Raw genomic sequence first — 23,780 nt, 5'->3', positions numbered from 1 at the left:
CTGGTCCCTAGCTTCCAAGACAACATTCCTGTATTCTTCACAGGGGAGGGCAGGGCAGGCACCAAAACGCTGCCCCTTTTTTTCACCACTCACCCAGCAGGATGTATATGGCAAATTAGGAGACAAAGCAGTAGGTTACCCGCCTGGAAGGTGCCACTGCTGCTTGCTGGTGTGCCTTCCTACTGCCCCAAGCAGCAACAGCAAAATACACCAGTGCACTGCCAGCTGCTTCAAAATACCACTGTTAAACACTTCAGCATACACAGGCGGGATGTTCTTCCATACCACAACACAACTGAAGCCCATGTTATGTGCATTGAGGAGAGAGAAGCAGAGCAGTAAGAACAGCAGAGGTGCCAGAAAAACCCAAAGGCAGTAGTGCAGAAGTGTTCTGCTGTTCAATCACTATTAATATCATGTGGTCTAGAAGCGTGTTAATTCTGCACCAAATCCCGCTCCCGTGCATCAGCAGTTGTCGCAAAGCAAGCACACAACGAAGGGGGAGGGATCAAAGGACGCCCAAAACCATGACACGCAATCAACAAGGAGAGACGATGATTCTGTTGAATATTTTAATATCTGCATTGCCTTCATAGCGCAATTAAAGCAATCTTTAAAATTCACTTATTACAAATGTTTGTCAAGTCTATTTTTCCCCAGAAACATTTTTCTTACTTCCCTGCACATACACCCAAACACACTATAAAAACCTCATTCATAACATCAAAGGAAGGGCAATCATCATTCATGTAAACATCTTTCTTAGAGTTATCCATTTTTGAAAAGTCATGAATAAACCTACAGATGTTCAGTAAGGCTCATAGTTCGAGTACAAATGTCATAAAACACCTATCAAGTACTGTATACAAGTTAAATACTCCGGGGTTAACTGTTAACACACGTGTAAGCTCACCCCAAGATTATTCTTTAGCACTTAGTTCTTCAGAACAGAGACACCCAGTAATTATGGGCTGAAGAGTATTAAAATAGCAGAAGGCCCAGCGGAAACTGTTAAGTAATACACAATTTTAGTCTGGATCTTAGCTCAAGTGTTAAATTCAGTAGGGTTACAGTAGGAAAAGTTTTCTAGGAGGAAACCTGCAGAAAGGAGGGATGGGTCTGTTCATATAGTATCACAAAGGGACAAGCTGAGAGGTATGTCCTGAAGATGCGACTGGCCTTGCTACTGCAGTTATTTAGGATAGCCATGTGTAATGCTGCATAAATACTTTCCCAAACAGCAGAAACGACCATTTGTAATTGTAAAGATTATTTGTTGCATCTCCCCTTTAAAAACAAACATCTACTTATTGGTAATCAATTACATTTGCATCTTACAAAAAGACATTCTTTTAAATTTGGTTTAGATCTTATTGGAACTTTTCTTTTAAATATTCATTCTACCATGAAAATATTTCATACAAACGTCATTTTACATACAAATATGTTAAAAGTTGTGAAGAGGGTCTTCCCACACTCGTGATTTTATGGCTTGAACATTTAATTGCTTAGAGAATTTTTGTATATATATTTCTCCTGGGGGAAAACCAAAGTAGGTACAGTAAAACTGGTAGAGAAAGAGGGCAGGAGCTTCAATTGCCTGAAGACAGAAGAGGGTCAAGAGGAGGGTCCATTCAACAGATAGTGACCTTAGTGTTCAAAACCTTTGATCTGGGGCAAGTAAACATGCACTCAATCTTGCACCTTTTTTTTCAAATTAAAAAAAAAAATCCCTTATAAGACTCTTATAAATGCTTTGTCCAAAAATATAGTTCTCATGTTTCCAGTTCCTCTCAGCATATGACAGCAAGGTGTGAGTGAGGAAGAGGTGTCTAATGCAGCACCCCAGCATATAAGGAGACACTTCAGCGACATTGTTTTCAAAGCAATTGGGGTTTATTTTTAACCCAGCTGGGTTTTAACCCAATTGCTTGGAGGTGAATTCCTCAGGCACCCACAGCTCCAGCAATTCTGCTGTACCTGAGGAAAACAAAGCAGCAGATAACCGGCTCTGTACAACTTGTTACCTCATTGCAATGGCAGCATTTTCCAGAAAGACTATCAAATTGAGTGAAAGGACAGAAATCACAGAGGGCTCTGGGACAGAAGCGACCCTGTACAGTTCCTGGTGCAACCGAAGTGGTGAGCACCAGTTTTGACTGAAGGGACAAGGACAGCCAGTTGGGAAGGAAACAGAGAAGTGGCAATTCCCACCACTCCTCAGTTTCTCACACCACATGGGCTATGTCAGCTACTCTGCTCCTCCAGTGCCTGGCACAGGGTGAGCAATCCCCAATGGCGCTCTCACTTCCACACCAGCAACATCCTACAACAACCCAGGAAAGCAACCACAGCCACTGCCAACCGCGTGCGGCACAAAGCTCCGCAGCTGGAAAGGCTGGATGAAGGAGAAGGCTGCCTCGTAACCCCAAAACACGTGGCCTCGCAGGGCCAAGCAACCAGGGAACCTCAAAAAGGTCTCAAAACCTGTAGCAGTCGCTCAGGAGCCTCACCTGGGCAAAAGCACAGGCTATCCCAGTGGGAATTGTTGCAACTGTGGAAAAAGTCAGAAAGCTATCACCACAATCACGGAAGAGCCATACCCACCCATTTCCTTTGACTTTTTCAACAGTTAAGACTTACATGTTTTTATGTAAGTTAAGGGGTTTTTAATTACTCCCAAAAAGGAAAAAAAGCCTTTTCAGGTTTGTGAAGGAAAACCAGGTATTTTAGTAGCTCCCCAAAAGTAAAATTATAGCATGAGACCCAGGCCAAAGCCTTTTTCTCCCTTATCCAGAGGAGTGACGCGGCAGCAGGCAGCTCTCAGCTGTAACTCCTCATGCTCTCTTGTCTCCCAAGATTAAATGCTTCTCCAGAAAACTAAGCTTGTGTATTCTTGGTGACAAATCACAGTGCTGCCACGGCAGGAAGAGCCATTTAAGATTTGATTTTTTGTATAAAAGAGACCATCATCAGCCTCTAACACAGGCTCCTTCTCATCAAAGAGCTCAGGTAACAACCCTCCCATCCCAGAGGAGCCTTGTGCAGCACTGCAGACCAAAGGCAGACATTGGGAACTGATCTGTACCTGGCAAAAGCAGCAATTCCAGGTTCTCTTAAGCCATTCTTTAGTCAGAACAGGTATTCTGAGAGCCAGCTGCTCACCCAGGCTCAGCTGACAGGCATAAGCTCTTCTTCCAATTTCTGTGCCAACAGGACAGGTCTTTGGCCAGACTCTGAGAAGTGGAGCTTCTTATTGCATATTCACCAGCAGTCGGCTGCATTCAACAGACTCAAACTCATTGATTTGCAAAACAGCTGCTTCCTCTGCTCCAAATCAAAACCATGTTTTGGTGTGGGTCTCGTGTTACTACTGATAAACAGTTTTGCTAAGCCAGTCTCACTATCTAGCGAGTCCCAGAAGCTGAGCTGCAATACGTTGACCAAGTTAAGGCATTATTTGGAGTTCTGTAACTAACCTGTGTTTGAATCTGTGGTTGCCAACGCACACCTCTCAAAAACCTCTGAAGGACGCACTGAGCCCTTTGGCTACTCAGTGGTAAAAACCACCCCAACCACCTCCACTCTAACAAACCACAAAGGAAAAAGGAAACAAAGAAGAATTAAAAGGCTTGGTCCTGAATCAAGCCAAAGCAGCTTTATAATCACAAGTTTTATAGAAGGTTGGTCACTGAAGAAGGGATCTATAGGAGGACCAATAGATTTTAACAGAGCAGAGAGAAAAAGGACAGTAGAGCTAACAGAGACAATAGCCACAGCTGTGGCATACTACCAGGCTACAAGCATGAGCAAGAGAATCTGCTTGACTGCCACCAAGTTAACGGATTTTGAGAACACACAGAGGATAGATACCTCAGTGCCTTTTTCCCCCTAGAATTTCTCTATTTTAGGATGCAGCTTTCAAACCTGATATGCAAAGAGCACCTATCTTGTATTTATCTCAAAAATCAGGCAATTCGAACACCGATAAATCTATTAAAGCATAAGCAACTTCACAGGGAGAAAGCAGAGGAATCAGAGACTGATCCAAGGAATGAAGCCAAAGGAGCTCTAGAGATCAGAACATTTTAAGCATGATTCTCTAGAGCGCACAAAGAGGCCAGCAGTCCAAAGCAGGTTATCAAGACTGTGGAAGGAGTTACCATCCATTCACAGCAGGATTCAGCCACATACCTTCCCTCTCCTCTTCCCTGCACTGAAGCTTCAACTTTGCAAACTTCATGGTCCTGGCAGAATAATCCACAAGATGCACACAGCAGCTTCCTACCAGACAGACACACTTCTCTGCAAATGGCTGAAAGAGCAATGATCTAAAATAGTGACCTGCAGGCAGGCAGGGAAAGATCAAGGCATGCATATTTCTGAGGTTCACTTGCTGAAGCTGTGCTGCCCACTGGCCTTTGATAACCCTCCGTCACCCGTGAGGCTCAGTTCTGTCTCTGCACAGTCAGCTGAGTCCCTGAGCTGTCACCTCTGCCAGCCACCTGCCTTGGATGAGAAGCAGAGCTGTGGCCTGAGTCTCCAGTGTGAGAAGATGGGTGATGCCAAAGCTCACATTCAGATCACTGCTGGGAAGAGTGTCAAAAGCCCTGAGCCTACCTGCCCGCCCTCCAGCACATGCCCAGAGTAGCTTCTGTGCAAGCTTAAATGGTGAGGTGCTGGAAAAGGTTTGTGATCAGTCACAGGGACTAAACAGAGCCCCAGGTTAGAGAGCTTCTTCTGTAATACCTAACTTTGTACAGGTACCAAAGCAAGGATTCTCAGACTGCACAAAACAGCAACCTCATCCTTCCACTTGCAAGTATCAACCCAACACATGCTCCATGTCTAGCTCTCCAGACAGCCAGACACCTCCGACTGTTCAAGCAACCAACCAAAATGCGTTGCAATAGAAAGGTAGGTCTGATTTCCAAATCACTTATGTTACATATATACAAACTTCTTTAAACTACAAACATTTAAATAAAGTGTTGCAAATGCATTTGAGTTCTTCCTAAGCTGCTAAACCCAAAAGAGATCCTCAGAGTCCCAGAAGGGGCTCCAGCATCCAGACCATTAATAATAATACATTCTCTCTCTCCTATACAGCATTAGGCAAGACCAGTACGATATCTGATAATAAATGCACAACAATTTCCCTACCCCTGAAAAACCCCAGAACACAGCCCTGCAGATGAATATTCACAAACCCCCACTGTTGGCTGCAACAAAGCTACGGATTGACTGCTGCTTCTAAATATGAGCAGCGAGTGAAGTTTTTACATTCATTGTTTGTCTTTCAAAAACAATCTTCTCATATATTTTTTTAAATCTTATTTTGAGATCTCATACTATATTAATTTTCTGTGTCTTAAACCAGTACTACAAAAAGACGGCTACAAGGCTGTATTCTTTGTCAACTGAACACATACAAAAGATACAGTTCTCCTTAACCAAGTACTACAGCCTGCCCTCAGATACATACACCTCCTTCAAGAGAATTCATGTGAGATGCAAGCATCTCATTGCTAGGATTTTTGCCTTGAGAACTGGCCACTTTAGTAAGTGAAACACACAAACCAACTCTGGACACTAATGCAAGTAACGTGCTTGCCTTCCAGGACACACACTTCTGAAAGTCCTTCAAAGAGCGGATCTGTTCTCTTCTTTCAGAAAATCTTCATGCAAAGAACAGCTTCGTTTGCATGTCATAATCATAAATAAAATAAAATAAGCCAGCCATAAAGGCTAGATAAATATCAGGTGTGGACACGTTGCTATACTATTTAGAGAGCCACAGAGACCAACACACGGCACTCTCACATACACACACAAGCCTTTCCACTAGTTAGAAAGGATTTTCTCCTGCAAAAGAGGATTTTTAGAAAGAACAACGTTCAGACAAGAGGAAAGGGGAGTTAAAACCCAGCCTCCTATATGCTAATAAATAAACTGCTCTATTGCAAGATTCAGATCAAAGGTTTAAAAAGGCAAAATTATGCTACTATTAGAGAATATCAAAATATTACTGTTATCATCACAAGTGGCATATATGCAAAATGCAGTTGCACAATAATGCCTAGGCAGATAGAGAGCAACACTAAGTCTGCCGACTAAAAGTGAACGATATACCCATTTTAGTTTTCTGTCTAGTCTTTTGGCATCTTTGCATATGGTGCAAAAGCAGAAGCTACCAAAGAATATCACATCTCGTATAGAATATTAAATAATTTCTCCAGATAAGACTGGTGCAACACTAGCTAATTTTAAATCTGCTATGAGTAACACAGTCAAACCTAGTTAGTATGCAAGAAACTTATCTCTTAACACAGAATGCAAAGTTATGATGCAACAGCATGAACAATCCCTGGTTGTCCAGTTTTCAGTATAAAGGTAGTGCATAGATCCAAGTTTCTATTTCAGTTTGCTGAATGGAGAAGGAGCTCCCATTTCACTTCTGCTGGGCAGCCTGGAAAGCTTTCAGTTCCAGCTGGTACCACTCCGGTGCTTCTGGCCCATTCTGCCCAACGGGGTTGTGATCGTATCCGTAAGCCACCGTTAATTCTTCATCCTTCTCCACAGCCCTGATGGTACGGATACACTTGATGGGCCCGAAACGAGGATGAACAAACCTAGACAAAGAATCACAGAATCATAGAATGGTTTGGGTTAGAAAGGACCTTAAGATCATCTAGTTCCAACGCCCCTGCCATGGGCAGGGACACCTCGCACTAAATCGTGTCGCCCAAGGCTCTGTCCAACCTGACCTTGAACACTGCCAGGGATGGAGCATTTACCACTTCTCTGGGCAACCTGTTCCAGTGCCTCATGACCCTCACAGTAAAGAACTTCTTCCTTTTAATAAATAATACAACAGAACAGGTTAGGCTAGCTAGGCTTAGCTGTCAATCTACAGGCTCCCTTAGCCCCATTTATAGTTTCAGAAGTCACTCACAGTTCAGAGTAACATCACAATCTGATATCAGATAAGTAGATTGCTTTGAGTCAACCTGATAAAGGCTTCAGTAATAAGAGCAAAAATACTGATACATTAAAGCAGCTTTGCATAGCTCTGTAATCTGAAGTTTTTCCACCAGTCCTGCCTGCAACATTGCTCTTTCGCAATAAATAAATGTTAATCACTGCCACATGCCTTAGGCTTGCAGAGAGAGGTAAACTTCTGCATGAAAAATCGCTCATCTTAATTTCCTCAGTGCGGGTTAACTACCAAACAATTATAACATACTCCTGTAAATCTCCCATGATCCCACAGTAAAAGGAACTGGCTTATTTGAGGAAGGAGAACTGTTTTCTACATAGGTATTTCCACAGGTCTATTCATTTATACATTGGTATGAAAATATTTATACCCTTGAGCATGTGTATACACCAATAGTTTCCCAGTGCTCTGCACCAACTACAGAGCGTCAAGATGCTTATTTTCTGAGTTTCAGAAATGACAGCACATTTGGTGGCACTGGTCAAGCATCTGTAGTTCAGCAAATACAGTGCCAAGCTAGGATCTAGAAAGCTGTGCATTCTAGAGTCAAGAGGCAGCTCCTAAAGAGCTTTAATGACAAAGTAAATCAAGTTGCAAACTTCAAGAAGCTCCATGGTGTAAGTCCCAAGAGACATCAAACACCTGCAAGGCCAGACAGTTTCCAACTCAGCCCGGGTGAGCAGGAATTCCTTCTGTGCCCAGACCTGTTACTCCCAGCCCCGCCGGCTGCTCCTTGTTCAGCTCCTCGTTCACAGGGTGCCCAGAAACACCCTGTGAGCCCAGACCACTGGGCTGCAGCTTCCACTCTGAAACACAGACTCTACTTACGGGTCATAGATGCAGTTAGGAGTGAAAGAATGGTTGGCCTTATGCCCCAGCGAGGCACAGTACTTGGCAGCGTGGTTGTAGGGCTCTGGCACGTCTATGACTGTTTCGTCATCCAGGGATATTGTATTTCCATTGAGGGACCAGTCTCTGCTGTCTACCTAGTTTGCAAGGCAAAAATCCAGTGTGTGTGGAGGGGTCAACTCTACCAGCAGTTTGAAAGCAAACATTCAAATACATGCAACTAACACTCTTCTTGTGTGTAAGTCATCAAAAAGACCCCACAGTCATGACTTCTTATTATATATACACATAGGTGAACATGCACTTTCTTTCAATTAAACTTCATCATATTAAATCTTAAGGGTGGGAAGGGGGTGGGTGTAAAATCCTACTACAAGAAGATGATTTCAGAAGGAGCAATGGAAATTCAGACTGACTTTTTTCTCTCCTTTACCTCCTGGTGTGTAATCCGCACTCCGTTGTAGAAGGACATAACTGTACTGGCTTCTGCTGCTATTTTGGAAAATAATCCTTCTCCAGCACTGGAAATGAGAGAGACATCAACGTACACTCTACAAGGGGAAAAGAGCATGGAATTAATGATCGGCTACAGTTTTAATTTTCAGTAAGTATTATCACAACACTACTGGCATAAAGACTAATATATTCAATATAATAATAAAACTAATAATAAGTCAAACCTCCAGACCTCATGCTTTTTCCTTTCTTCCATATGTTCTCTCTATTTTGGGGGCTGACTTTATTTATTACTTCGAAAAACTTATTTTTTTTTTAAAGTATGCCAATCTACTATTACTCCTGATAGCTTTCCTATTACTGATGGCTTTGGCTCAGGAACACTCTCAATAACACACCAGAAGCCCAGAGGTTCCCACTAAGCTGAGGTTGCTCGTGTGTACATGCACAGATGAGCAAGAGCTTTCAAGGTGAAGCCCTAGATCTTCAAGCACTTGACGCAAATGAATGTCAGCATTTTACTAATCACTTATTTAGATATATCAGAGCATCAGCAAAGAACTACAACTGCTATCTACAGAGCAAGGCCTCTTGAAAGCCTACGTAAAAAGTGAAATAGCCACAGAAGAGGCATCACTGACTGACTATGATGGGACAATTGCTGAGGAATGCGTTTTGACAGTACAGGGTTGTCACAAACAGCATCTCGCTTTCCTCCAGCTGGATGATTTACTCTTGCCACTTTGCTACATCTGTAGGGAGGGAAGAAAACTTTCTACAACACATGCCATCCAGTGAGACGCACCAAATTCATCATGCTGCAACCTGAAGCTAGCTACACATCTAAGAAATAGAGAACGACGTAGATTTTTGCTCAGAATGTTGTAGATGTGGGCTATTAGTGGAGTCCAGGACTTGGCTGAACATGTCTTTGGAATGCTGAGAAATTATCTCAGTTTAATATCTTAAAAAGTATTGCTGTGTTCTATCCACTAGACTGCAATTTTCCTGTGTGAATCAGGAAGAAATTCAATCAAGTCAAACACTGGCTGACATGCAGAAAGAGGTTACATTTCACAAACCCTTACACACTTCTTTTAGATTTTACATGAGAAAAGGTTTGCAAAATTAGTCCCTAAATATGTAAAAGCAAAGAAATATAGACAGTATTTAAAGAGGGGAGTAGAAAAAGAAGCCTACCTCTCTGACTCGTAAGGATCAGGAAGAAGTGCATTTGTAGAAATGCAGGATGAAGTAGATTTGTCAAAACTGTATACTGGACCTAAAAAAACAAACCAGAAATCAATAAAGGAAATAAACTAACTGGCAGTACAGAAAGCACGTAACCTTTAACTTAATCAAGACATTTAAAAATTAAATTTTAATGGCTTCAAGAAATTAATGTTATGCCTCAAAAAAAGGTATTAAACAGAACTGCACCTGTACAAGGTCTTCAGTGAGATACTGTTTCTGATTATTTTTTCCCCTTAACACACTAGAGGAGCATATTATCACAAAAGACCATATATATGTTCTTCAAACTACCAACTTGTAAGGGAGGACTGGACAGTCTTCCAAAACTGACCCTCCCAGAGTCTCCAATTAAAATTAAAAAGCAACATTTAAAAGGTGTATTCAATAACACATTAATTATAAAAAACCTTTGACTATTTAAAATAAGAGATATGTTTTCCAGTTCAAATCCTGAAGAGATTTCAGACAGAAGATAATGTTCAGTAATCACAAAGTACACTTGCTACAGTCATTTATTTCCTGGCATTAATAAGCAACTCAGTGGTACAGCTCTAATTATATCCTTACATCCCTCTCCAATCAACTGCCAGAGGACTATGTGGGAGATAGGTTAAGATGCAGGCGGAAATAAGATGGGGGGAAAAAAAAAAAACCCAAAACAAATATTACAAAGTTTGATAGAAGGCCATTGCCCCTGGTGTCCAAGATCTGTTCTGGCTGAAGGCAGCTTCCTCCATAGAGTAACCAAATCCTATTAACAAAGCACAACTGTATCCTCTCAGAAGTTTTAAGTTAAATTTTGATTTGCTGTCAGAACTGATTTAAAAAAAATAAAGTCACATGCACTTGTTTCTCAACACCTTTTCACTGAGTTTTATGTTCTTATTTCATATCAAGTGAGACAATCATTGCTGACAAAACAGGAGATGTGTTAGCCTAGTCTCTGTTTACCATTCATGGCCCTGTCCACAACTCAACCCATTCACCTCCAAGACATCACATACACCTCAGAGCAACAAAACCACTCCAAGCCAGCACTGCCCTGGAGGAGGAGCACTGGCTACACAGGTTGAAGGCACCACCCTGACCCCAACCATTTCATAGCCACTTTCTATCACCAGGACTAGACAGACTGAAGGGTGCTGGTGAATCAGACTGTTACACAACAACTGAATCTAGTTCACTAACTCAAATCCCTGTGTCCTTTCAGCCTCGTAATGCAGATGCCAGAATACTCACAGTGCCAACACTCACCTGCACAAACCAACTGACAGAGCAACAATCAAACCACAGCCTCCCTCTCCACTTGTTGTTATTTTACTAACAAAACAAAGCCTGTAACTGTGCCAGCATTACCATGGTTAAGCAGGTTTTCCTGCTGGCACAGATGGCAATGGTGTGTGTGACAAGCAGGACTGCACCCATGAGCATGCAAGAGAAGGGTTATGAAAAGCAGGTCAGCAGCACCACCGCATGGGTCACTTCCCATCTCTTCCCAGAGCAAAGGGATTGCTCCATGTGCCTTTCTGTCCCACTTTGTAATTTAGGAAAAAGGGCTTCTCACTAATAGACTTACTATCTCATTGCAGCCTGCCTTCAAAGTCTCTAATGGGGAACACAACAGAAACCAAGCTGTTTGCAGCAAGCTGTTTGCCCTCTGGTAGCGAGAATACAGATTTCTGTGTTAGCTGAACTTACTGCCTGGTACTACTTCAAACTGAGGTTTCCCATCCTCTAGAGATGTCAGAGTTGCCAGTTTTGCTTCTATCATTTCTCCATCTATGAACCTTCCAGAATATGCAGTCTTTCCATCAGGATACACATAGGCTATTTTCTCTCCAGTCATCTCCCCTTCTTCATTCACTTCTCCCACAAGGCTGCCTCCATCCTGAAAGCGTGGACAAGAAAGAAAAGGCAGAGCATTTAGTTATACTTTACTATCTCCAGTAGATGGAAAAGATTTTTCCCAACCTTTTAAAGAAGAAATCTAAGCTACAGAAAGCTCAGAAGTGAGATCATGAAAACGAGTAAGAAACAGACACATGAAGAAGCTGGGTGAAGCCATTCCAGTCAGGATAAAACCGATAAAAGAAATGAATGATGTTTTCTACATTGTCTGAAAGAGGTAAAACCTAAAGTCTTTCCTTCCATGTGACGCAAATACTGAGTCCCAATTGGCAACATTTTTATGTAAAAAGTCTATGAACTAAGGCCCAAAGCCACACACAAACTGAGTTTTCTTAGCAAGATACTGTGCTGCAGGAAACAAAGAAAAAACCCAAAACACTGCCTTGCTCACTGCTAATTCATGGTACACCAAAAGGCTTGAACCTACTTAAAAATAAATAAATAAAAAGATTTGCTGGATGACTGGAGAGTTTCTCTGTCCCAGCATCCTCCCACTACAGCGGTTGAGAACAACTGTTTGCTGAAAGCCATCATCAACAAGAAAAGCAACACTTTTCCTCTCTAAGGTTTACACATTTCAGCCCTGGGCTTTGCCATCTGTGATATGCCTGCAGCTCCAGTCAGGTCTATTTGCAGAACTGCAGAATGAGATGCATAGATTAGCACAGGTCTAATGACTTCAGGTGTTTATTTCAGTAAAGGAAACATATTCAAATAATGCCCTTGAGCAAAACCAGCAGGTGTGATGTGGAAACAGACTGATTTAGATCAAAATCACTGCACACAGACTTCATTTCAGAGTGGCACCGTTTTGTTCATCTCCAAGGATGAAAGATTAAAACATTCTATAGTAAGGACCAGTGAACCTTAAGTTCAGGTAAAAATTTGTGCACTTAAGCATCACGCACAGAACCATGCATAAACAATTGCTTCCATGGCAAGAGGTGTTTCAAACACCTTGCATTCTTCAGTCTGGCAAGATGACAGTGACAAACAACCTTTAAATAACTACATTTCCAGAAGGTACAGAAACACTTTGTCAGCTGGAAGATGAAAGAGGAGACACATACCTGAAGGGTCAGCTGTGTGTATTTTATACAGTAGTATCGAAAATGTGCCACTTGTCTGGCAGCATACACCAAGCATTTGTTGATTCTAACATATGCTTAATGGCAGTAGTGAAAAACATTAAAGAAAATGAACAGCCACTGGTGAGCATTTGAAATGAGTCTGCAACTGAAGTATGTGCAATACGTAGCACAGAAATAGACTGGGTTTTGACCAGCAGCTTAATTTAATTACATGCAGATGTTTCTCCCCCCTCAGCACAAGGTAAAGATTGAAATGTTTAACTCTGGAGCGCTACATAAGGCTGAATAGGAAATAATTTTATTTTTTTTTAATTTACATAAAACCCCCCCTAAAAAGCAGTACAACCATTATTGCCTTAATTAGCATGGGTATAAAAGCACATCAAAAATTTCTGCAGCGTTTTCCAGAGGAATATTTGAGTGTTTACCAAGAAACAGAAAGATTAAACTCTGGCTTGCTCAATGTGCAAGCAGGTTACAATAGCTTGTATGGCTCCCATGCTCCTCACCTGCAGTCAGCACCACAAAGTGTAAAATTACCAGCCCAGCCTTCCCAAGAAGATACACATAAATGCACTTCCAAGGGGTTGGGTTCCCTGGAAGATGAAAATAGTGGAGGCACCTCACAGCCTTGCCGAGCCCCGTCTACCGGGACACTGAAAAGCTCTAACTGTATGTTGAAATATCCGAAATCAGAATGCACAGATCTTCCACCCAGATTTTTGTGGGTTGACTTTTGCATAGCTGGGTCACAGTGCACATTTGTTTCAGCTGGGGAGAAAGACACATAACGGTACTATTCTGCAATAAAGAGAGCAGGTGGTCAGGCTTACCGGGTAATAAATCCAACAAACTCCATGTCGAATGTTGTCTTTATACTGCCCTTTGAATATCAGCCGCCCATCACTGTCATACTCCTGGGCTGGTCCATTCAGCTCTCCATCCACATATGTGCCATGAAGGACCACTCCATCCTCATAAGTGTAGATTCCTTGGCCTTGCAGGGCATCATCAACATAGTACCCTTCCAGGGTGCTGGTAAAGAGAAAGAGAACAGCTGTGTAAGAGTACTCACCTAAAAGGTAAACCCAAAGCCTCAACACAAGGCACAGCCCAATCCTACTCTTTCACTTGTTAGTCTGCATATTACCAGTACAGAGAGGCATGAGGGGAAACCTTCATGAAAGCCAGGTCCTAGGAGGAGGTAACTGTTGATATCTGGTTTGCTATTGCTGGGTACCCAGGCTAAGCAGCAGCTGCTGGGGCTCCCTCACTGCGACACCAATTCCAGCATCTCTCCCCCGTCCCCCACGTCTGAAATTCTGATGTGTTTGCTAGTTTCAACCAATTTTGAGGGGGAGAAGGGGAAGGAGAGTAGGAAAGTAAACCTGACTTCTCTGGAAAGCCAAGATGAAAAACAGAAGCCTGCTTCTGCACAACTCCAAAGGCAGAAAACAAATTACACTGTCCTTTCACCAGGGTGCGCTGCATGGACACAGCATCACCCATCTAAATCGCAATGCCCAGCTTTTCTTACAGGCTGGGGAAGCAAATTACAGCAGCAAATGGATGCTCATGGTCAAGGAAGAAATCCTTGCTCAAGCAGGCTACTCTCACGTTAGGATGTTCTACCTCCCACATTTGGATCTTTACCATCTCTCTGGTGAGATAAAACTGAGCAACCACAGAGGTGGACCACAACAGAGCACAAACTGCAACCTGCTACCAGCTCAGTGTTACCTCCCTAGCAATACAGCTAGCAACAAGCTGTACCAGATTTGCTAAAAGCACTGTCATTTTTCATGTATTTCTATTAAAATGGAACACAGCCTGTCAAACAGAACTAGTGCTGCACCTGGATTTGAACAAAGGAACATTTCACTTCAATTTTGTCTTGCAAACCCTTTAGAAGCAGCACAATGATATCTTACAATCTGTTTTGCTTCCTTTCTTTAAAAGAGTGCTGAGAGAAACTGCAAAGAAGGAAAGCATAATTAAAAAAGGATCTACTCAGTTATTTCTTTCTCAGGTTATAACTAGAATAAAGAAATACAAACTGTTTAGCTTTTACTCCAGCACATTTAGCTAACAGCTGGCTGCAGTACACATACCTTCACTCCATCATTCTTTTTCCGATGTAGACATCTAAGGTATAAGCCCAAACAGTGTCTGGGAGCACACGAAAATCTGTTTTGTGAAGTTTTGTAAAACATGTAGAGTGAAGAGCTGCAGAAGGCATGTTTTCTCAGAATTAATTTTCTGGTTTCTAAAGCGTCACACTCTGTTTTTACATAACTTTGGCAAGCTGGCTGAGGTTTCCATGAGAAAAGACACTAGGGTAAAAGCCTCGATGCAAACCAGACGCAGAGCATGAAGGGGCAGGAAAGCTGGTTTACTTTTCAGTTGAATGAATTTCTTGATCCAGGCTGCTACAGAGCTGCACAGACAGCTACAGCACCACACAGCACGGGGAAGGAGCTGAGCAGATGAGGGAACCACCAGAAATCTGTGCACTTCCTCAACTATACATGACACCACTTTCTCTTCTAGTTTATCACAGATCACCAGATTTGAATTTCATTGTAGCTGGCAACACACACAGAGTCTACACGCAGGATTATTCTTTAAAAGAAGCAGCCACCCCCAGTTTATGTAATGAAACAGACCAAAAAAAAAAAAATAAATCCCTTCTTGTTAACTTCAACTAATATCATTAAAGGTAACAAGTTACTAAACGACAACAGTGCTTCAGCACTGGGAAAAGTATCTTTTCTTTTACTGTAACTCAAATTTTTAGGTTTTGGTTCTTTGCATTAACCATTAAACAATGTCCAAAAGATCCATCTCTTTCTATTCTCATATAATTTAAGGAAATCGAAAGAAAGATATCCAAAGAAAGAATTCTACGTCTTACAACCTTGCCTAAAAGATCAGATTGTCTAAAACTTCTACACTTTTCAGTTTTTGAGTTACTTGCACCCTGCCCCCCATTTTTCTCTCTCTTCTTCTAAGCTCTCAAGGTATGGTATCTGCAGCCAGACACAATACTTGCAGCTCAGACCTGACTGGCACAAGGAGGAATAAATAGCTTCTCTGTCTTGCATAAACGAAATCTTGTTAATGCAAACCCTGGGCTAGCCTATATTTCTCCAGTTTGTTTCTCAGATTATCATACTCGTGATAATGTGAAACCTGACTTCAGTAAAACTTTCAGGGGTACTGTCTTCCCATTATCCACCAGATCTGGAGGGAATCTAGGATATCCATTACCTAAAAGATAAACTAGTTATAAGGGGCAGGGAAGGAAAGAATACTTACTGCAATATCCTTCCAGGTATTAAGTTACATCGACAGATCCTAATCCATTCATCCCTCACTCCCTCATCTCCCTCTATATGGGAACATGGAAAACTATTTCTTAAAAGTAACACCGTTCTCTGTGTTCTGGGAGATTCCAGTTTACAAGAGTCTCTAGTTAAGGGAGAACAGCAGCTGCAGCTCTGTGCCAAACACTGCTCTCATGCTCCCAGTTATTGCGCAAAGTGTTTTGTAAGTGCACTTCAGCAAGCGTTAGCACCAATGAGAGCTCAAGTGCACAATCCAAAACAGGGAGTGTGCCAGAGGTGAAACTCCTCTCTCTAAAAAGATATGTTGGATTTTGTTACATTTTTGAAGGGGGAGGAAAAAACAAGTGATATTTCATTCCAGGTTTCCACTCCCTTAAATAATCAACAGGAAAGGGGCAGCTATTCCAGTAAAGGCAAGAGTTTTCACTGAGACAAAACAAGGCAGCCAGGCAGCCAATCCTATTTCCCGACACCCAGAAAACGAGAATGCTTACGCTGCTGCCAGTCCAGTGTCTGACAGGACTCAGCTACTCCCAAACAGACCTACAGCAGTTCAGCTGTCAGCCTTTACCAGCAGCCTGTGAGGGAAACATTCAGTAATGCTGAAACCAGCTAGCTTACTGCACTGAAGCACACAATACTGCAAGGGAGATATGTTTTGAGAAATTCTGAGGATTCATTTCTCCATAAACACGTAGCCTTGCCCACGGTACAGTTAATGGAAACAGCACGTCCTGCTTTGTGCCAGGTCATTCTTCCAGCAGCTCATCATGACACCTGAATCATCCACTTCAGAAAGCAACTTACTCCTGCGAGCTGGACATAGCTAGGGAAATCACATCATCTTTAGTAACTACTTACTGCTCAGCTAAGGCTGCTTTAGCTAAATTAAAATAAGCATAGGGCAGTTTATAAAAATACCCCATTTTCCAAAACCACATTACAGACTATTTTTGTGTATTTGCATTCTGCTAGTTCCTGAAGCCATACAGTAGCCAACTGTTCCATTTTTTAAGGGTTATGAAAATAAAAAAAGAAAAAAAAAAAAAAAGAATTGGCAACACTGAGGCAGTACAGAAAAGGCTCGGCAGCAATCTGAGTTTTCCCACAGAGCACTGCCTGTACCCTGGATTACAGGGAGGAGCAGCCCTACAAACAAAATAGTGGGTCAGTTTCTCCGACTGTACAACTAGCCACTGCTCTGCTGAGATCACCAACAAGCACAGAAGCATTATGTATATGTGTCCATAGAGATGCTGTCTGCCAGCTTAAAAAAAATTAAAAAAAAAAGCCCATTTTAGAGAGGTCAGCTGCTGGGCAGTGCTGATTTTCAGTTACACACAGATTTAATAAGTCCATTACCACAACAGTGGGGATTTTTCTTCATCTAAGCTTGGAGGCCTGGTCAGTTTCTGCATAACTGAGTAAATATATTATCTTTCTCATGAGAAAACCCCACAATCTCCAGAATGAAGCAATTGCAAAGGCAAGTACAGACAAGGAGCTGACTCACTGAGACAGCACAATACCTCTGCTCCTGCTCAGAAGTTCTCTGAGCAGGGGGAGACTAGACCGGGCACGACTGTCAGTTTAACAGCTGCTATTCATAGTGCCACCGACAGCTGCAAAACCATCAAGAATTGTGTCATTTTATGCATCTGCTGCTGCTCCTTTGGAGGAAGTTCTGAGCAACTGCAGAGAGAAAGGCTGCAGTTGGGGGGAGATGTACAAGGTGTTCATAATGAAGACCTGAGAAGAAAACGCATGCATAGGCACAGACTAGCCCACTTTCACTGTCACAACTGCCAGCAAAGAAAGGGGAAATATAGGGGCTTGCTTTGAAAATAAATCAGGCCACAAGCAACTTGCAGATGATTAGGTAGAGCTGGGATCAAACCCATGTTTCACTCAGTCCTTTAACCACTAAACAATTTCCCTGCCTGAGCAGAAGGTAAGCTTCTCTGTCAAGGCCCTACATTTGTGCACAAGGTCTGGTAAAGGGAGCTTCCAGTCCAGCTGCAGCCTCTGTACAGGGCTATAAGACAAACAAACAATTCCACCTGCAGTTACGGACTTGAATTTTGTACTCCAAGTCGTTGCCAGCATGGTTTCCAACAGCTCTGACCACCTCCCAAGTTCTTACAGTCTCTAATTGGTTCATAACTTTATAGTGCTAAAAATGCTCACATTGGCGCATTCTCCCACCAGGAAACAACTCCAGGCACCACGTTACATACAAAGCCCCCAAGCCCACAAAGGTACAGCTACAGCAGCAGTAGAGAAAACTTTCCAGCTATAGTTTGTAAGGAGAAAGCTTATCCAAAAACTCAGCAGCATACAGTCAATGTAGATTAGTTTTGTATCACCGCAAGCAGGAGGTAGAATATAGAAATAAAATTGAAGAGTCAGGGTCTACCTTCCATCAAAAAAGAAGAACTTGCCACGGCCATTCTTTTCTCCATGCACAAAGTTTCCTTCAAATCTGTCTGTCGATGAATAGGTCACTGTACAGAATCCATGCGGCAACCCATCATCATCTAGATGCCCTGAAATAAAATCCAGACAAAGAACACAAGAACACATTAAACATTATATAAAACAACAAACCTGTTCTGATTATGTGGACTCTTGAAACACAGTAGCTCCCCAGTACAAGACAGCAATCTGCAGCAAAACGTTTCTATTAGGAACATGGATCAGAGATTCAGTATAGCTGAAGTCTGTACCTGTGTAATACATTTCACTTGAAAAAATAAAGAGTCAGGATAAAATAGAAGGGATAAGAGACAAGAGAGAAGAATAAGTGGCAAGACATGTTTCCAAAAGATACAAGGTTCATACTATTCTAACTTGTGTTAATGCAAGTCTTTAAAAATATAGTAATTCTTCATCTAAAATATGTATTTCCTGGTGAGAACAGAATAGATTTAGACTTGAATCCACTGAGTAAGGAAAGGTTTGGTTTTTCTCTTTCGATAAATACATCTTACAACAACGTGGGTGTGACACCTCATAGCCACATCACAGGAATTTAAAGAAATAAAAGCATGTAATATGTATAATACACTGCCCTTGCAACGTCAGTCAACTTGCTATTTTGTATTTTAAATGCTGCTCTCCAGTGCCTAACGTGTTCACATTATATCCCCCCATCCCATTCCCTTTCCTAGCCATGTCAGTTTTCCACATTACAGCTGTTGCACATGGAGAAAGCAGAGTGGAACCACACTTGGATCCTCATCTGCACAGGTCTCTATTTTACAGAATACAATTGTCCAACTCTGATTAAGTTAAATAAGGCTCCTTATAATAAGGCTCCTTATAATAAGGCTCCTACTGCATCTCTATTTGCCTCTTCAAAGGCAAAAGAAAAGGAAACAAGAGTGTTTTAAACAACTACTATTGTCTACTTAACTTGTGTGAACTTTGAGTCCTTAGCACCGCATTAACAACATTTCTCCAGAATGAAGATGCTCAAGCTCAGCAGGGCTGCTTTCAGCACAGTGATACACCAGGTGCGGGTGTAACAAGCTCCCATTGTGGCATTTTAGCAGGTATAAATTTTGCATGAAAACTGATGAATAACGAAGAGCTAGTGTATACTTATGTTCTTCCACGTTTCTAAATAAAACCCAACCTTTCATCCCCCGAGTCTCTGGGTGAGGCATACAAAGCCTATCAGAGATGAGAGGCAGCTCACACATCCACTTCCACAGGCTTTGGGTCAAGCTCTTCCCTGAACAAATTCGCCCTAAACTGAAAAGGTTCAACACACATACAGAAAGGCAAAAATGAACTCCAGTGTGTGTGGGACCAATTCCAGCGCAGGCTGATGCAGGCACCAAGGCACTTCAGTGTTATCAAACCTTGAGTCCTATGCCCAGAAAGAAACAAGCTGTGCAGACAGCAGTGGGAAAAGCCAGACACCCATGTGGCTCTAGAAGCCCATGTACTCCTGCCCTGACTGCAACAGATCCACAGGGTTCTGCAGGGACAATGGTACCTAGAGGGAACACACGTGCCTGCATCTTCTCACATCACCATAAGCTACTGCGTCCTTGGGATGCTTCACAGCCCCTCAGGGACATCACAGACAGGGCATGGTAAGGATGTGGGGCAGCATCTGGTTAAGAAGTCCTCTCCTATGAGGCACATGAGTTACACACTTGTTACATGGAGTATGTATACCCAGAAAGGAGGTGTACGGGAGAAAATAATGGTGAGATATCTGAGATTCCTTCCTCCACCCTTCCCATGCATGCTGCCCAAGGTGTTTCTCACACCCTCTCTGGCACCTGCCCAGCACCTTCTGCAAGCAATGCACGTCAATTCTTCCCTTTGCAGTTCCTGTGCTGGTCTGGGAGGCTGAGCCTGCGCCCCACCACCAAGGGCAGAGCCGACCTGCCCCTCTGGGGGTAGCAACCCACCTTGCTTCCAGTCCAGCCACCTCACAGAGCAGCACTGTGCTCTTACATTCAGTTCCCAATCCATGCTATATTGAAAACAGTTAAAAGTTTAAAAAGTTAATAAAACCAGCCAGACACTGCTTGCTGACCAAAAGCTGAGAGAAGCTAAGAGAGTAAAAAGGGAGAGCAAAAGCGTGTGTGTGGGGGAAGCTACACCATTAAAGGCATTTTAATAACTTTGAAGATTAACCCTTTAGAACAGAACAGGCAGCATGCTGCTCCTTCCAAACAGAAGGCAGGCTTCCCCTCACATTCAGTCCTTCTTGTAGAAGGGAAAAGTTTTAGCAGTTGCGTCAATTTAACTAAAAGATCAGTGAAATTTCTGATCTGGACACCTCCTTTAGAACAAAGCCAACTATGTCGACGCCTACAGTTTCAATTAAAGGCTTCAGTTTTATCAATATGGGAAGGGCAAAACGAACCCTAAACAATACAGTAACAGTTTTCCCCTCACTAGAGGAGCAGGACTTTATGAAACATTTGGACTAAAAAAACCATACTGGCAGTATTGGTAAATTATACTATTAAAAACAAACAAACGAAAACAACAAGCAAACAACAAAGCCCCTTGCAACTTTGTTCTCTGATTACTGGCTTATTGAGTTTTGTCAAGGTTTCGCTGCAATGCAAAGCCCAACACAAAAGCTGCCATGCTTATACACAGCATGCATGTGAGGGCTTTTGCATGGCAGGATACAGACTATCCCAGAGATTTAAATGGTCAGCTTTGATCCGATGGCCTCTATACAGAGTCTTAATCTCAGCCATAGGACAAAGAATCCAATTCTTCTAATATGTGAGAGATTGTCCCCTATTGAAAGAAAAAGCATCCCTCACCCCAACAAAACAGGAGACATTCAGTCTCTCTTACTCAATGGAGGGGCGGGAAGAAGGCAATTTCAAGTTTAATTACATAGATGCAACTTCTCCTATACGGATGAGGCCTCAGGCTCTAATTCTGTTTCAGATGAAGTCACTGGAAAAAAAATCCTCATTATTTCAGTGGGAGCAAAGCAGAGTGTTCAACTCCCCTTTGTTGCTGTTTGTGAAAAACCACACAAAATGTCCAAACATAGTTTAAAATTATTGTAAAACCCCATTTTTGTTACTTCTCCAAGAGTCTCTCAAGAACTCATCCTAAGCTCAGATCATGAGCTTTTCAAGAAAAGGAATTACGCTAATAGCAGCTAGTTCACAATGCAGCATGATGGGGCCACTTACCAGAACCCAAAGATAAAAGCCCTTTACTGTCAGTATTATTACTACTTAGCTGAAGACAGTGTGCATCAACAAAAGATTCTGGCCACAAAGATGCAGGATGGATATTTTAGGAATAATAACAATAAACGAACCTCTCCCCTACAAAAGAAACCCCAAAACATGGTGATTTCTGTCCTATTTCCAACTTCCTCTTGGCAAGTGCAAAACACCCAACCATCCTGTTCACCCCAAAACAGCACCCTGTTTCTGCGTCACTCAGAAAAACAGATACTTTCATTCACACTGATGGATAACATGCTTTAAAAACTCATTTCCTTACCCACAGAAATGCTGCACAAATGCACAAAACAGCAGAATGCTTTACCTGTGATATGAGGATCAAAACTATGACTCTGCCCAAGATACAACTGTAATCCATAGATCTGAGCAGCACGGAGGAAAGGGAGGGGAAAAGACACACGTATTAGGGCGCAGGGCACACCCTATCCAAAGCACCCTGCATTTGAAGAACCTCACTCCCCTCACAACCACGTTTTACACAACAAAGCTTCTCTTTGGCTCTGTTACCACATTCCTAGACAATTAATCCAGACCCTAGCAGCAGCTGCTCAGCTCGCATCTGTTGTTAGACTAAGCTGCCGTGCCCGATGTCTTCTTCGGAGAAATGTGCTTTGAGGCCTAATCCTCCTGCCACAAGGTACAAACAGCCACTACCAAATGATGAGAATTACCGGCATCTTATCACGGGCAGCTCCTTACTTTGTGTGCTCAATCCCAACAGCTGAAAATCCGGGACTGCTCTTTCCGGCAGGACCGCGTGTGCCCTGCGACGAACCTTTGGGGAGCAGGTGCCTTCACGTACAGCTGGCACACGCTTTGTTCCAGGGCTGCAGGAGGCAGACCCGTACCTCGCTCCTAGATGCCACGCAGGATGAGCTCCATCCCTGGGTGCCAAGGTTTCTATTAGGAATGCCTTCCAGAGACATGTGCCTCTCTTAAAACTCTTCAAGGGTTAGTTCTCCACTCGTGGAAGGCTAGCACAAAAGGCAGTGTATACTGCTTGTGAGCCTTCCCACTCCAACACGGGTGACTCGACTCCCAGCTCTGCTGCCCATGTATATGACCACAGTTGCTTCCTCCGGTCGCTTTTTCTTTTCCCTTTGCACTAAGGTGGCTGTTACCCTTCACTCCCAGCGCACTTACCAAGGTCGGGTTTACCCTGACACACCAACCACCCCTGGAGGAGCGAGCTCTGCTCCGGGAGGAAGGGTTCCTCTGCCACAAGCCTTGCCACCACCGCGCCGGAGGACGCGGCTCCCCCGGGCAGCGCCTGCAGCCACCACGGCCGTTCGGGGGCCGGCTCCTGGCTCGGCACGGACAGGGCAGCGCGGCCGCGGTACCGACCCAGGAGCAGCGCGGGGGAACGGCCCGGCCGAGCAGGGACACAGCACCGACAGCTAGAACCCATTTGTAAACCGTTTTCAACTGTTTGGGGTTTTCTCCACATGAAGCGCGGAGCAAACGTCACCACCGGCTGCCGGAGACGGTGGCCGCGGTACCCGGCAGCGCAGGGCCGAAGCAGCAGCCCGGCAGCGACGCCATGCGCGGCCCCCGCCACGGCGCTGCCCCCCGCCGCGCACGTGTCCCGGTGTGACCGGCGGCGGCCCGGCAGCGCGGCCGTTGCATAAGCCCGCTGATGTCATGCGCTGCCGCCGGCCCCAGGCGCCCCCATCCCTCACCCGCTACTGCCCGGCGCCCGCGCAGCCGCCTCCCCCCCCCTTCGCCCGCCCGCCGATGCCGGCGGTTCCCCCCGCGACTCCGCGGTGCAGGTACCTTCCACGGTCTCCTCCAGCGTCTCCTCGTCGCTGTCCATGGCGGCGGCGGCAGCGAACGACGGCAGCAGCAGCGGGCGGGAGCGCAGCCGCGGTAACCCGGGCGGGCGCGCGCGCGCCGCCCCGCCTCTCCCCCCGGCCCTGCCCCTGAGGGAGGGGCCGCCCCGTCGCTCCGCCCCGCTCCGGTCAGGGAGGGGAGAGGAGAGGCGGGGGGCGGGTGTGGCCGAGCCGCAGGACACAGGGGGCTCGGGTGGGGACCCCCGCCCCGCACAGCAACAAAATGGCGGCGGGTGAGGAGCCGCCCCGCAGCCAGCGCCAGGGGGAGCGGCGCCCGGCACCGCGGGTCGTCCCCTCCC

The 23,780-nt window shown here is 44.0% G+C and overlaps 1 protein-coding gene across 3 annotated transcripts; it reads right to left on the bottom strand.

Annotated features, from left to right (window-relative positions):
- Window positions 1-558: 558 nt before the first annotated feature.
- SETD7 (SET domain containing 7, histone lysine methyltransferase) lies at window positions 559-23,579 on the bottom strand. Of its 3 annotated transcripts, none has more exons than XR_003992273.1 (9): window positions 23,426-23,579; window positions 18,322-18,451; window positions 13,392-13,593; window positions 11,258-11,447; window positions 9,506-9,587; window positions 8,283-8,400; window positions 7,829-7,986; window positions 3,089-6,632; window positions 559-1,980 (listed from the first exon to the last, which is right to left on the bottom strand). XR_003992273.1 is itself a non-coding variant. In XM_030492229.1 (8 exons), exons 1-8 carry the CDS (start codon window positions 23,463-23,465, stop codon window positions 6,452-6,454), a joined length of 1,101 nt encoding a protein of 366 aa, XP_030348089.1. In that variant the 5' UTR covers window positions 23,466-23,579; the 3' UTR covers window positions 559-6,451. The 3 variants fall into 3 exon arrangements, 1 of the variants encoding a protein (XP_030348089.1); XR_003992272.1 differs by having other exon boundaries at window positions 559-3,236; window positions 3,480-6,632; XM_030492229.1 differs by having other exon boundaries at window positions 559-6,632.
- Between the last annotated feature and the right edge of the window lie 201 nt (window positions 23,580-23,780).

This window comes from Strigops habroptila, chromosome 7, assembly GCF_004027225.2.
Source record: "Strigops habroptila isolate Jane chromosome 7, bStrHab1.2.pri, whole genome shotgun sequence".
Classification (NCBI taxonomy): domain Eukaryota; kingdom Metazoa; phylum Chordata; class Aves; order Psittaciformes; family Psittacidae; genus Strigops; species Strigops habroptila.
This window is presented reverse-complemented; position numbering and strand designations above follow the sequence as displayed.